A 15,708-nucleotide genomic window follows, 5' to 3' on the forward strand; every position below is an offset into this window, starting at 1 on the left:
AACTGATTAGGCCAGCACTGTTTTCACATGTATGGCTGCATCTCTTCTTACAACCCTTAAAGGAAGAAAAGTGGAAGGTGTAGAATGAAGCAGTGTTGCGCAAAGCTTTTCCTTGGAAGCCTCAGTTGCAGGGACATCTTTATTTGTACTCTTTCAAATCTATTCATGAAAAAGTAAAAAGAATCCTGGAATTCCCTCAATGAAAGTTACCAATTAATTCCCTGTAGGATGAAGGCAAAGTCATTCTACTGGGCATTACGAACCAATCAGCGAGCAAATCACCCCAGACATACCCAAGTGTAACAATTAGAAACACACTTTGTGTCATTAGAGTTTACTGTGCAGGCAACTTGATAAACTGCCTCTGAGTAGTTTTTAGGACATATTAATTTCCTCTAACTTGTCACTCTTGATGTTGCCACATTCCAATGACCTGATAATTTCTTCAAACACCTCAAAGACCCATCAACCTCAACATGTCCAAATCCAAATTTAGAGTCTTTTCAAACCTATCACTAAACATGGACCTCATCCAGCCCTCCCATTCTCAAATAATGGCATTATCACCTACCCATTTTTAAAGAAACAAACATGAGAGTAATCTCTGAAATCCATGTCAAAATCATTATCAAATCCACAGCTTGTATCTCTTCAATGTCTGTTGAAACCATCCACTTCTCTCCAAGTTCAGGAAAACTGGATCTCCTACCTGGAATACTGACATAACCTTTTAATATTCTATGTGTATTTTCTAACATTTTATCCTATACCATTCCCTACATTTGGGCCAACATCATTTTTATAAAAAGCCAAACTGCTGAGATCACCACTGTTCTCACACCCATGGCTACAGCTCCACCTTAACCCTTAAATAACTTCCAATGGCTCTTAGAAGAAAAATCAAAATCCTTAGCCCATATATCCCTTTCCTCATCCAAAAACATACCCAATACTCCTCTATACAAAGTTTTTGTTCAGTGTAGTTCATAGATTTTTTTAGGTGAATGATTCTGACATTTCTTTGATAATAAAATCAATCTAGGAGTTGAAGTTAAAAATCACAATTTCATTTGTGACTTCTGTATGTGGTATTGCTGAGGAACAAAATTCAGAGTCTATCCCTTTATTTTCTAATCTTATCATAAGAATGAAAAGAGTTCTCCTTGAAAGGTAGCTAAATATCTCTGGATACCCATTAGATTTCTGCCTGACATGCTGCCCTTGTGATGGGAGGAACACACATTCTTTGTGAGTGAGCCTGACAGAGCTCATGAACCCAGGTAGAACTCTGAAAGGGTCAACCATTGGCACTACGTTGTCTTCAGTAATGTAAGCAGGCCATGGAAGTTTTCAAGTCTGAAAATGACAAAGAATTATGAACTTATCCTTTTATTTGCTGGGAGTTTTTAAATTACTGATACAATTTCATTACTGGCAATTGGTCTGTTCATATTCTGTGTTTCTTCCTGGTTCAGTCTTGGGAGATTGTACCTTTCTAAGAGTTTGTCCATTTCTTCTAGGTTGTCCATTTTATTGTCATATAGTTATCCATAGTAGTCTCTTGTGATCCTTCATATTTCTGTGGTGTTCATTGTAACTTCTTTTTTTTTTTTAACCTTTCTCAGGTTTGTAACTTCTTTTTCAAATCTGATTTTATTGATTTGTGCCCTGTCCCTTTTTTTTCTTGATGCATCTGGCTAAAGGTTTTTCAATTTCGTTTATCTTTTCAAAGAACCAGGTTTTAGTTTCATTGATCTTTTTAAATTATTTTTTAGTCTATCTTTCTTTCATTTCTGCTCTGAACTTTATGATTTCTTTCCTTCTTTTAACTTTGGGTTTTGTTTGTTCTTTCTCTAGTTCCTTTAGGTGTATGGTTATATTGTTAATTTGAGATTTTTCTTGTTTTCTGAGATAAGCTTGTATAGCTCTCAACTTCCCTCTAGAACTGCTTTTGCTGCATCCCATAGGTTTTGGATCATTATGTTTTCATTTTTGTTTGTCTCTAGGTATTTTTAAATCTTCTTTGGTTTCTTCATTGATACATTGGTTGTTTAATATTATATTGCTTAGCCTCCACATGTTTCTGGTTTTTGCAGTTTTTATTTTTGTTATTGATTTCTAGTCTTATAGCATTGTGGTCTGAAAAGTGGCTTGGTCTAATTTCAATTTTCTTAAATTTGCCAAGGCTTGTTTTGTGGCCTAGCATGTGATCTATCCTGGAGAATGTTCCATGTGCTCTTGAAAAGAACGTATATTCTGCTGCTTTGGGATGGAATGCTCTCTCTCTCTCTCTTTACATATATATATATATCTCAATTAAATCCATCAGGTCTAATGTGTCATTTAACACCAGTGTGCCCTTATTGATTTTTTTGTCTAGATGATCTATCCATTGATATAAGTGGGGTATTAAAGTCCTCTACTATTCTTGTGTTACTCTCTATTTCTCCTTTCATGTATGTTAATATTTGCTTTATATATTTAGGTGCTCCTTTGTTAGATGCATATATATTTATGATTGTTATATCTTCTTGGATTGATCCCTTGATCATTATATAGTGTCCTTCTTTGTCCTTGTAACAGTCTTTATTTTAAAATCTATTTTTTCTGATATAAGTATTGATACTCTGGCTTTCTTTTGATTTCCATTTGCATAGTATACCTTTTTCTCTCCTCTTACTTTCAGTCTCTGTGTGTCTCTAGATCAAAAGTGAGTTCTCTTGTAGGCAGCATGTATATGGGTCTTGTTTTTATATCCATTAAGCCACTCTGTGTCTTTGGTTGGAGCATTTAGTCCATTTACATTTAAGGTAATTATCAATATGTATGTTCTTATTGCCATTTTGTTCCTTGTTTTGGGGTGTTTGTTTTTTAGGCCTTTTCTCCCCCCTTTCTTTTTCTCTTGTTCCCTTCTATTGCCATTTAATGACTATCTTTAGTAGCACGTTTGGATTCCTTTTTCTTTTTTGTGTGCATAGCTATTGCAGATTTTTATTTGTGGTTACCATGAGGTTTTTATATAGCAGTTTCCCTCTCTCTCTCTCTCTCTCTCTCTCTCTCTCTCTCTATATATATATATATATATATATACATATATATGATTATATATATGTATGATAGTAAATATAATCATATATATATGATTATTTTAAGTTGCTGATCTCTTAATTTCAAATGCATCTTTTAAATCTGACATTTATATTCTTCTCCCCTGATGATTACTATTTTTGATATCATATTTTATATCTAATTGTTTTGTGTATCCCTTAACTGCTTATTGTGAATATAGATAATTTTACTATTTTTATCTTTTAACCTCCCTACTACCTTGGTATGTGGATGATTTCCTACCTTTACTGTATGTTTGCCTGTACTGGTAAGCTTTTCATTTGGTAATTTTCTTGTTTCTAGTTGTGGCCTTTTTTTTTTCACCTAGAGAAGTTTCTTTAACATTTGTTGTAAAGCTAGTTTAGTGGTGCTGAATTCATTTACCTTTTGCTTGTCTGTAAAACTTTTGACCTCTCCATCAAATCTGCATGAGAGCCTTACTGGGTAGAGTATTCTTGGTTCTAGGTTTTCCCTTTCACCACTTGAAATATATTGCAGGCCCTTCTGGCCTGCAGAGTTTCTGCTAAAAAAATCAGCTGATTGTCTTATGGACGTTCCTTTGTATGTTATGTTATTTGTTGCTGCTTTTATTGCTGCTTTTAATATTCTCTATTTTTAATTTTTGTAATTTTAATTACAGTGTGTCTTGGTGTGTTTCTCTTTGGGTTCATACTGTTTGGGACTCTGCACTTCCTGAACTTGGGTGACTGTTTCCTTTCCTGGGTTAGAGAAGTTTTCAGCTATTATGTTTTCAAATATGTTCTGAGCCCCGTTCTCTTGCTCTTCACTTTCTGGGACCACTGTAAGATGAATATTTCTGTGCTTGGTGTTGTCCCAGAGGTCTCTTAAACTGCCTTGTTTCTCTTCATTCTTTTTTTTTCCTGTTCAGCATCACTGATTTCCACTACTCTGTCTTCCAGCTCACTGATCCATTTCTCTGTATCATTTTCTCTATTATTGATTCCTTCTAGTGTATTTTTCGTTTTAGTTATTGTATTCTTCATCTCTCTTTGGTTGTTCTTTATATTTTCCATTTCTTTATTAAAAACTTCTAACTTCTCACTCTGTGTATCCATTCTTTTCCCAAGCACTTTCATCATCTTTACAATCATTACCCTGAACTCTTTCTTGGGTAGATTGTCTATCTCCACTTCACTTAGTTCTTCTGGGGTTTTATCTTGTTCCTTTGTCTGGACATGTTCCTCTGCCACCTCATTTTGTCTAAGTATTTAGACAATGCTATTTGTATTTTTATGTGTGTGGGTAGTTAGTTACATTTCTTGACTTTGGAGAAGTCGCCTACTGTAGATGTATTATGCATCCCAGGAGTAGACTCCCCTCTCGTCATCCAAGCTATATGCTCTAGGAGTTCCCCCTAAGATGGCTGCATGGGTCCTTCTGTTGTGGCAGGCTAACTATGTGAGCGGTCTGATAGCCTTGGTTGGCCTCTAACCTGGTTGATTGCCAGGCCCTGCCTTATGTGGACTCTGATAGCTGCTGGTTATCAGGGCCTGATCATGAGGCAGCTGACTGCAGAAACCCAGGGGGCCCCAGGGCTAGTGCTAGCTCACTGGTGGGCAGAGTCAGGGTTCAGAAGACTCAGGGCTATTGTCCCCCATTGCTGGGGGAAGCCAGGTCCTGGGGTTAATGCTGGACTACTGGCCGGCAGACTTGGGTACCGGAGTCTTGCTGCAGGGCCCAGAGATCCCAGAGCTGGTGTCAGATCAATTGGGGTTGGAGGGAGGAACAGTTCCTGACACAGTTGGGTATAGGGTCCAAGGTGTCTTGAAGCTTGTGTTGGCCTGCTATAGGACTGGGACAGGGACCGGCTGGTCCCATAGTATGGTCTGGCCTGCTGCGAGTGGGCTGGGTCAAAAGGTTGTGGGATTGTGTTTTTCTTGCATCGGGTGTTTGCCCCCTGGTGGGTGAGGCTGGTCTAGAGGCTGGTGCAGGTTTCCTGAAAGACCAGGCTGGTGCCTGCCCCCTGATAGGTGGAGCTGGGTCTTGGCCTTCTTGTGGGCAAGGCTGTGTCTAGAGATGTGTCTAGAGGGGTTAAGGACACAGGAAGCCTGTCAGCTGATAGGTGGATCTTGTCCTCACCCAGTAAGTTGGTTGGCCTGAGGCATCCCACCACTGGCGCCTATAGACAGTTGGTTGGGTCCAGGTCTTGGTACTAATGAACTAGTGGGAGGATTCTGCAATGGCGCCCACCAGCACTATTGTCCACATGGTAGAAGGAGCTCCCAAGAATGCTCTATATCCCCAGGGTGAGCTACCGTCATCCCCTGCCTCTCTGGGACATTCTCCAAGACCAGCAGATAGGTCTCACCCAGGCTACATTCATTACTGCTTTTGCCCTGCATCCCAGAGCCTGTAAGATTGTATGTGTGCCTTTTGAGAATGGAGTCTTGAGGATCCTGATGAGTTGCAGCAAGAATAGAGGAGGATGGGGGTGATGGCTGCTTCTTCTAGATGCTAGGGAACACAGCTGGACCTGGATCCAACGCAGGCTCTCCATATCGACCAGGCCCAGAGGACAATGCCCAGCTGGAGGACCAAGCAGAGCGCAGGAGGCCGGCCACACTGTGACTTTGGATTGGAGAATTTAACCTATTTACATGTAAGGGTCTTGGTGCTCTGGCCAGGTGTCAGGTCTGAGCCTCTGAGGTGGGAGAGCCGAGTTCAGGACATTGGACCACCAGAGACGTCCTGGCCCCACATAATACCCGTTGGTGAAAGCTCTCCCAGAGATCTCCGTCTCAAATCTAGGAACAGCTCCACTCAAAGACCAGCAAACTCCAGTGCTATACACCCCATGCCAAACAATTAGCAAGACAGGAACACAACCCCACCCATTAGCAGAGAGGCTGCCTGAAATCATAATAAGTTCACAGATACCCCAAAACATACCACCGGACGTGGTCGTGCCCAGCAGAAAGACAAGATCCAGCCTTATCCACAAGAACACAGGCACTAGTCCCCTCCAGCAGGAAACCCACACAAGCCACTGAACCAACATTACCCACTGGGGGCAGACACCAAAAACAATGGAAACTACAAACCTGCAGCCTGTGAAAAGGAGACCCCAAACAGAGTAAGTTAAGCAAAATGAGAAGACAGAAAATACACAGCAGATGAAGGAGCAAAGTAAAAACCCACCACACCAAACAAATGAAGAAGAAATAGGTAGTCTACCTGAAAAAGAACTCAGAGTAATGATAGTAAAGATGATCCAAAATCTTGGAAATAGAATGGAGAAAATACAAGAAAGGTTTAAGAGGACCTAGAAGAACTAAACAGCAAACAAACAATGATGAACAACACAATAAATGAAATGAAAAATTCTCTAGAAGGAGTTGATAGCAGAATAACTAAGGCAGAAGAATGGATAAGTGACTGGGAAGATAATATAGTGGAAATAACTACCACAGAACAGAATAAAGAAAAAAGAATGAAAAGAATTGAGGACGTCTCAGAGACATCTAGGACAAATTAAATGCAACAACATACAAATTATAAGGGGTCCCAGAAGAAGAAGAGAAAAAGAAAGGGACTGAGAAAATATTTAACGAGATTATAGTTGCAAACTTCCCTAATATGGGAAAGAAAATAGTCAATGAAGTCCAGGAAATGCAGAGAGTCCCATACAGGATAAGTCCAAGGAGAAACACATCAAGACACATATTAATGAAAATATCAAAAATTAAATACAAAGAGATTATGTTAAAAGCAGCAAGGGAAAAGCAATAAATAACATACAAGGGAATCCCCATAAGTTTTTCAGCTGATCTTTTAGCAGAAACTCTGCAAGCCAGACGGGAGTAGCAGGAAATATTTAAAGTAATGAAATGATGGATACAAAAACAAGACCCATATATATGCTGTCTACAAGAGACCCACTTCAGACCTAGGGACACATACAGACTGAAAGTGAGGGGATGGAAAAAGATATTCCATGCAAATGGAAATCAAAAGAAAGCTGGAGTAGCAATTCTCATATCAGACAAAATAGACTTTAAAATAAAGACTATTACAAGAGACAAAGAAGGACACTACATAATTACCAAGGGATCAATCCAAAAAGAAGATATAACAATTGTAAATGTTTATGCACCCAACATGGGAGTACCTCAATACATAAGGCAAATGCTAACAGCCATAAAAGGGGAAATCGACAGTAACACAATCATAGTAGGGGACGTTAACACCCCACCTTCACCAATGGACAGATCATCCAAAATGAAAATAAAGAAAGAAACACAAGCTTTAAATGACACATTAAACAAGATGGACATAATTGACATTTATAGGACATTCCATCCAAAAACAACAGAATACACTTTCTTCTCAAGCGCTCATGGAATAGTCTCCAGGATAGATCATATCTTGGGTCACAAATCAAGCCTTGGTAAATTTAAGAAAATTGAAATCATATCAAGTATCTTTTCCAACCACAAGTTATGAGACTAGATATCAATTACAGGAAAAAAAACCTGTAAAAAATACAAACACATGGAGGCTAAACAATACACTATTAATAAACAAGAGATCACTGAAGAAATCAAAAGGAAATCAAAAAATACCTAAAAACAAGTGACAATGAAAACATGATGAACTAAAACCTATGGGATGCAGCAAAAGCGGTTCTAAGATGGAAGTTTATAGCAATACAATCCTACCTCAAGAAACAAGAAACATTTCAAATAAACAACTTAAACTTACACTTAAAACAATTAGAGAAAGAAGAACAAAAACCCCGAAGGTGAGCAGAAGGAAAGAAATCATAAAAATCAGATCAGAAATAAATAAAAAAGAAATGAAGAAATGATAGCAAAGATCAATAGAAATAAACGTTGGTTCTTAGAGAAGATAAACAAAATTTATAAACCATTAGCCAGACACAAGAAAAAAAGAGAAAAGACTCAAATCAACAGAATTAGAAATGAAAAAGAATTAACAACTGGCATTGAAGAAATACAACGGATAATGAGAGATTACTGCAAGCAACTATGTGCCAAAAAATAGACAACCTGGAAGAATTGGATAAATTCTTAGAAAAGCACAACCTTCTGAGACTGAACCAGGAAGAAATAGAAAATATAAACAGAACAATCACAGGCACTGAAATTGAAACTGTGATTAAAAATCTTCCAAGAAACAAAAGCCCAGGACGAGATGGCTTCACAAGCAAATTCTATCAAACATTTAGAGAAGAGCTAATACCTATCCTTCTCAAACTCTTCCAAAATATAGCAGAGGGAGGAACACTCCCAAACACATTCTACAAAGCCACCATCACCCTGATACCTAAACCAAAGATGTTACAAAAAAAAGAAAACTACAGGCCAATACCACTAATCAACATAGATGCAAAAATCCTCACCAAATTACTGGCAAACAGAATTGAACAGCACATTAAAAGGATCATATACCATGATAAAGTAGGATTTATCCCAGGAATGCAAGGATTCTTCAATATATGCATATCAATCAATGTGATACACCATATTAACAAATTGAAGGAGAAAAACCATATGATCATCTCAATAGATGCAGAAAAAGCTTTCGACAAAATTCAACACCATTTAACCCATTTTTGATAAAAACCCTCCAGAAAGTAGGCACAGAGGGAACTTACCTCAACATAATAAAGGCCATATATGACACCTTCCAGCCAACATGATTCTCAACGGTGAAAAATTGAAGTCATTTCCAGTAAGATCAGGAACAAGTCAAGGTTGCCCACTCTCACCACTATTATTCATCATAGTTTTGGAAGTTTTATCCACAGCAATCAGAGAAGAAAAAGATATAAAAGGAATCCAAATAGGAAAAGAAGCAGTAAAACTGTCACTCTTTGCAAATGACATGATACGATACATAGAGAATCCTAAAATGCTACCACAAAACTACTAGAGTTAATCAGTGAATATGGTAAAGTAGAAGGATACAAAATGAATGCACTGAAATCTCTTGCATTCCTATACACTAATGATGAAGAATGTGAAAGATAAATTAAGGAAACATTCCCATTTACCATTGCAATGAAAAGATTAAAACATCTAATTATATACCTACCTAAGGAGAAAAAAGACCTGTATGCAGAAAACTATAAGACACTGATGAAAGAAATTAAAGATGATACAAACAGATGGAGAGATATACCATGTTCTTGGATTGGAAGAATCAACATTGTGAAAATGACTATACTACCCAAAGCAATCTACAGATTCAATGCAATCCATATCAGACTACCAATGGCATTTTTCACAGAACTAGAACAAAAAATTTCACAATTTGTATGGAAACACAAAAGACCCTGAATAGCCAAAGCAATCTTGAGAATGAAAAACGGAGCTGGAGGAATCAGGCTCCCTGACTTCAGACTATACTACAAAGCTACAGTAATCAAGACAGTATGGTACTGGCACAAAAACAGCAATATGGATCAATGGAACAGGATAGGAAGCCCAGAGAGAAACCCACGCACATATGGTCACATTATCTTTGATAAAGGAGGCAAGAAATAAATGGGCAGAAGACCTAAATAGACATTTCTCCAAAGAAGATATACAGATTGCCAACAAACACATGAAAGGATGCTCAACATCACTAATCATTAGAGAAATGCAAATCAAAACTACAATGAGATATCATCTCACACCGGTCAGAATTGCCATCAGCAAAAAATTTACAAACAATAAATGCTGGTAAGGGTGTGGAGAAAAGGGAATCCTCTTGCACTGTTTGTCGGAATGTAAATTGATACAGCCACTATGGAGAACAGTATGGAGGTTCCTTACAAAACTAAAAATAGAACTACCATATGACCTAGCAATCCCACTACTGGGAATATTCCCTGAGAAAACTATAATTCAAAAAGAGTCATGTACCACAATGTTCATTGCAGCTCTATTTACAATAGCCAGGACATGGATCCAACCTAAGTGTCCATTGACAGATGAACTGTTAAAGAAGATGTGGCACATATATACAATGGAATATTTCTCAGCATAAAAAGAAATGAAACTGAGGTATTTGTAGTGAGGTGGATGGACCTAGAGTCTGTCATACAGAGTGAAGTAAGTCAGATACTTACTGACAAAGACAAATACCATATGCTAACACATATATATGGAACCTAAAAACAAAGGTTCTGATGAACCTAGTGGCAGGACTGGAATAATGACGCAGACATAGAGAATGGACTTGAGGACACGGGGATGGGGAAGTGTAAGCTGGGATGAAGTGAGAGAGTGGCATGGACATATATACACTACCATATGTAAAATAGATAGCTAGTGGGAAGCAGCCGCATAGCACAGGCAGATCATGTCGGTGCTTTGTATCCATCTAGAGGCGTGGGACAGGGGGTGTGGGAGGGAGACGCAAGAAGGAGGGGATATGGGGATACATATATACATATACGTGATTCACTTTTGTTATACAGCAGAAACGAACACAACATTGTAAAACAATTATACTCCAATAAAGATGTTTAAGAAAAAAAAAAATGTAATGTATAAACCGTGATTGAGCCCTGGACTAAAGAAATAATCAGCTCTATAAGACATAAAAAAAAAAAAGTAAAGAATGGAATCTCTATTTCCCCAATCATGTGGAGCTCCTGAAATTTAGCCCCATTGGCCTTCAAAGCCAAATACTTTGGAGGCTCATCTTCCCAGTGCAGGACCCCTGGGCTGGGGAGCCCAACATGGGACTCAGAAGTCTCACTCCTGTGGGGGTATGGGACTTGACTATATTGTAGGTCTGCCCCTCCTAACTGTCTCATTGTGGTTCCTTCTTCATGTCATTAGTTGTAGAAGATCTTTTCTGGTAAGGTCAGTCTTTTTCATCAATGGTTGTGATTTTGGTGTGCTCATGAGAAGAGGTGAGCTCAGAGTCTTTCTACTCTGTCAGTCTGGTTGATCTTCTAAAGTCTTTTGAAGATTTTCTGCAATTACTCTATCTTGGAGAACCTGCATGTCATTTGCCAGATTCACCTTCTTCAGATGATGGTGACTGGCTATTAGCATCTGAAAGAACTGCTTTTCTTGTGGCTGCAGAAAATGAATTTCTCCTCTTCTTCCAAAAGCAGAGTAATTCTTTTGCCCACAACTATCACTTGGAGAAGACCACACAGCTCCAGCAAGGCAGTCTTCCTGCCCCTAATCCCCACTCAGATGTGATGACACACACTAAACTAGTCTCAGATAATCTTAACTGAACATAACATTCATGGTGATATAAAACCATGTTCACATGGCCTGACCCCATAGGATGGATGGGCATAGGTAGAAGTACATGAAGATGGCATTCACAAAAACAAATAACAGAGAAAAGATGACAGTCCTGTAGATTGTAAGGTCTTAGGTTCTGTTAGACCTACAGAATATTAACATGAATTAACATAAATAGAAAGCCCACATGAACAGTGAGAGGCAGAAAGCCAAAAAAATTTGAAACACTCAACAACTAAATTCAATTCAGAATACTAACCATAATATCATAAACTATGAATATACACTGTGTCAATAATAAATGAAAACTAAAAATAAATGAATTCAACTCTAAATATAAAAGCTAGAAGAAAAACAAAATACTACAAGGAAGCAAAGCAGATGGAAAACATTTTAAAATAAGAGAAATTAATGAATTAGATAATAGCAAAGTTAGACGTAATGAAAAAATTATAAGCTGGTTCTTTTAAAATACGTACAAATAGAAAAATTACTAGCTAACCTAATTTTTTTAACTGAGAAAACCCCCCAAAAAATAAAAAGAGGGAAATAATTTTCTAAACCCAATTTATTTTGAAACCATTATGAGTGTCATTGTCCAATTCTAGACAAATAAATTTGAAAACCTTGATGAAATGGATAACTTTGTGAAACAATATTATCAGAATCTTGTCCTTCTTAATGGAGCACAGTAGTAAGTCCACAGCAAGTGAACTAAAATAAAAATATTCTGAATTTAATCAAGCTTCTAGATCTATCTGCCATTACAAGGAATACACTATTTTCATAACAAAGATACTTTCAGCCAGATGTGGAATGTGAAGAATTCTGTAGGACAGATGAACCAGTTTCTTCAAAAAATAAATGACATGAAAAAAAGAGGAAGAGAAAAACTTTTTAGATTAAAAGAGACTTTAAAACCATCATCAAAATGCCATGGGTATACTTTGTTTAAATCCTGATTCAAGCAAAGAAACAGCAAAATTTTTGAGATATATTGGAAAAACTGACACATATGGATATTACATACTAAGCAAATGTTATTAATTTTGCTGCATATTATAATTGTGCTGTGGTTAGGTTAATACAAAATATTTGTTAGCATTACATGCACTAAATGGTTAAAATTTTAATAATCAGTAAAAATTTAATAATCAGCTGCAGCAAGTCATAAAATATCATTGAAGAAATTAGAAACATTATGTAGTGCCAAACACTCAAACTAAAAAAAAGTACATGTTGAGACATGTACACATGGGAATAAATTTATTTTTTTCAAAATGATAACAATATTTTAATAGATTATAACCAAACATAAAGGACAAATTATAGAAATAGGGCCCTAATCAAAAATAAAGAAAATGTAATAGTAAAAAATCAATCCTAACATATAAAATATAAATATCTTGAATTATTAAGTTAGCCACCAGGACAGTAAAGTTAATCAGAATCTCCTGGATATAAATAGTATATCTAAAAAGAATACACCTTACCTACCTAATTAAAAAAAAAAGACAGTGGGGCCCTGTAGCGATAAATGGTAGACCCATACAATCAAATAGAGTTTTTTCATTTATATTCATAAGTCAAACAATCAATAAATGTATGATACATACTATGTCTTCATTCTAGATAAGAATTTTGGTGGATTTGTTGGAATATAGGAAAAAAACTAAAAATAATTTTCAAAATACTTCGATGAGAGAAAAATTTCACTCCTGTTTCAACAATCTGAATTTAATTTTCATTTCCTGTGAATTCTTTTTCCTAAACATAATGCTTGAAGGGACATAAGTCTTTGCAAAAAAAGGGGGATCTGGGGCTTCCCTGGTGGCAGAGTGGTTAGGAATCCACCTGCCAATGTAGGGGATGCGGGTTCCAGCCCTGGTCCGGGAAGATCCCACATGCCATGTAGCAGCTAGGACCATGCAACACAGCTGTTGTGCTTGCGCTCTGGAGCCCGCGAGCCACAACTACTGAAGCCCACGCGCCTAGAGCCCGTGCTCCGCAATTGGAGAGGCCACTGCTGTGAGGAGCCGCACACCACAGCAAGGGGTGGCCCCCACTCGCCGCAACGGGAAGGAGCCCATGCAGCAACGAGGACCCAACGCAGCCAAAAATAAATAAATAAAATAATTTTTTTTTAAAAAAGGGGATCTGTGTCAGTTCTATTATACTAAAATAAATATATATATATAATATATATGTTAATGTAGTCCTATCACTGAGTTGTAAGTTAATTGGTAGCTGAGATCTCAAGAACCTAGTCTCAGCTTTGAGAGATCACTACCTCAATTTTGTACCCACATCCATGCACTCTTAACCAATTTCTCATCCTTGCCTTCTGCGTCTTGTAGTTTAGCAATGCAACCCCTATGCAAATATTTGACCAGGATTACTATTTAAAAATACTCATGTAAATAGAGTACAGGAAATCTATAATATTTGAGAAAGCTATATCTTGAGGTTATTTCCAAATCTGCAAATTCCTTATTTCTACTGTATCATATGATGTCCTATATGAAAGTTAGTGTGTGGACTTCTAGGTATGGGAAGTTTTACATCTTGATGTTCCATTATTCAATTCAAGCCAACCTCTTTTTTCTGGTTGTTGTTGAACACTTTTCTGCCAAGAATCTAAGTTTTTATCACAGACCCTTCCTAACATGCAGGTCTAGCTCAGTGAGTTAGCATCAGCTGTGAGCTAAAACTCGCACTTATACACCAGCCTCAATTACTGTCAGTTATTAAATGAAATTAATGAAGTTTGGGGAAGAAGTCCGCTGAAGATATTAAATTTTCAAAATCTAAACGTTCAGATAAAAAGGAATTACAACACTTTTTAGTAAATCAGTTGTGGATAATGTGGGTCATTTCAACTGAAGTAGAAACTTTGACTGGACCCACATCCAAGTAAACATTGTGTGAAGCTGTGTTCCTTCACCAAGTGCTCAGTGACCACCGCCCTTATGAAAGGCCAGACCTATGGCTAATCTGAAAGATTTTCAGGACTTGTTTATGCAAAGAGAGAAAAGGGAAACAATTTGAAATTTCCCTTGGGAACTGTTTACTTCTTTGAAACTCTTCTCAAGGCACCTATAACCTCTTTATTTCTCAAGCTGTAAATAAATGTGTTTAGCAGGGGAATTATAATCGTATAAAATAGGGAATACATTTTGTCCTGATCTTCAGCTAGGCCCGATGCAGGGTGCACATACCTGAAATGAGCGTGCCATAGTACAATGAGACAGAGAGCAGATGGGCACTGCACATGGAGAAGGCTTTGCTTCTGCCCTTTTCAGACTTTTTTTTTCAGAATGTCAAAGAGCACACAAGTATAAGAGATTATCATGGTCATTAAAGTGGATATTTGTATAAAAGCTGCAAAAATAGTTATCATTAGTGCCTTAACGGGTGGGTCATTGCATGAAATTTGGAACAGTTGTAAAATTTCACAATAGAAATAATGTATTATCTTAGAACCACAGAAAATTAATCTTAATAATAAACTCACATGAATCAGGGGATGCAGAAAAGCAATTGCATATGACATACTTTTAAAATGAGTGCAGAGTCTGTTGGACATCACCACTGGATAAAGCAAGGGGTTACGTATGGCTACATAGTGGTCATAGGCCATCGCTACCAGGAGGAAACATTCTGTAGTTACACTGGAAGCAAAAAAATAAAATTAGGTGATACACTCAGCTATGGATAGCATGGCAGTCTTGTCTAAGAAATTGACCAGCATCCTGGGTGTTACAGAGGTTGAAGTGCAAGCATCTGCAAAGGCTAAACCACCAAGGAACAAGTACATGGGTGTGTGAAGGTGGGCATCCTTCCAAATAAGAGCCATCAGTCCAAGGTTGCCCAGCATGGTGGTGAGGTAGATGACCAAGAACACAATGAAGAGGAGGACCTGCAGCCATGGTCACTCTGTGAGTCCTGTAAGAGCAAACTCAGTCACCAGAGTCTTGTTTCCTTCTGACATACTCACACTTGATCACTGTACTGAGAAAATATGTGACAAGGACAGTCACTAAAGTTTACACAAAGTCATGGCATTTTATTTGCAAATTAAATTATATCTTACTGTTGTTTCCCATTTAATTAGTTTTTAAAGGTTAACTTTCAACCTATAGTAAGTCTGTTTACAAATTCTGTGTTTAGGTAATTGACTATAAAACTGGAAAAAAACTGAAATAAGTGCAGATACGTGAGGCAGTACTAAAACCATGCGGAAGAGCATTGCATGAGGAAGAGATGCAAACGCAAAACCACTGCATGTGGGAGAGAAATAGACTAATAATTTAATATAGGCATAACCACACAACAGAGGCATTGGAGAGACAAATCTGTA

General features: G+C 37.5%; 1 protein-coding gene across 1 annotated transcript; it reads right to left on the minus strand.

Annotated features, from left to right (window-relative positions):
* Window positions 1-14,415: 14,415 nt before the first annotated feature.
* On the minus strand, window positions 14,416-15,339 carry OR5AC2 (olfactory receptor family 5 subfamily AC member 2). Its single transcript, XM_028494178.1, is given in 3 exon segments — window positions 14,416-14,573; window positions 14,576-14,660; window positions 14,662-15,339. Coding segments are annotated over 3 exon segments (921 nt in total).
* Window positions 15,340-15,708: the final 369 nt, after the last annotated feature.

Source organism: Physeter macrocephalus, chromosome 1 (assembly GCF_002837175.3).
Source record: "Physeter macrocephalus isolate SW-GA chromosome 1, ASM283717v5, whole genome shotgun sequence".
NCBI lineage: Eukaryota > Metazoa > Chordata > Mammalia > Artiodactyla > Physeteridae > Physeter > Physeter macrocephalus.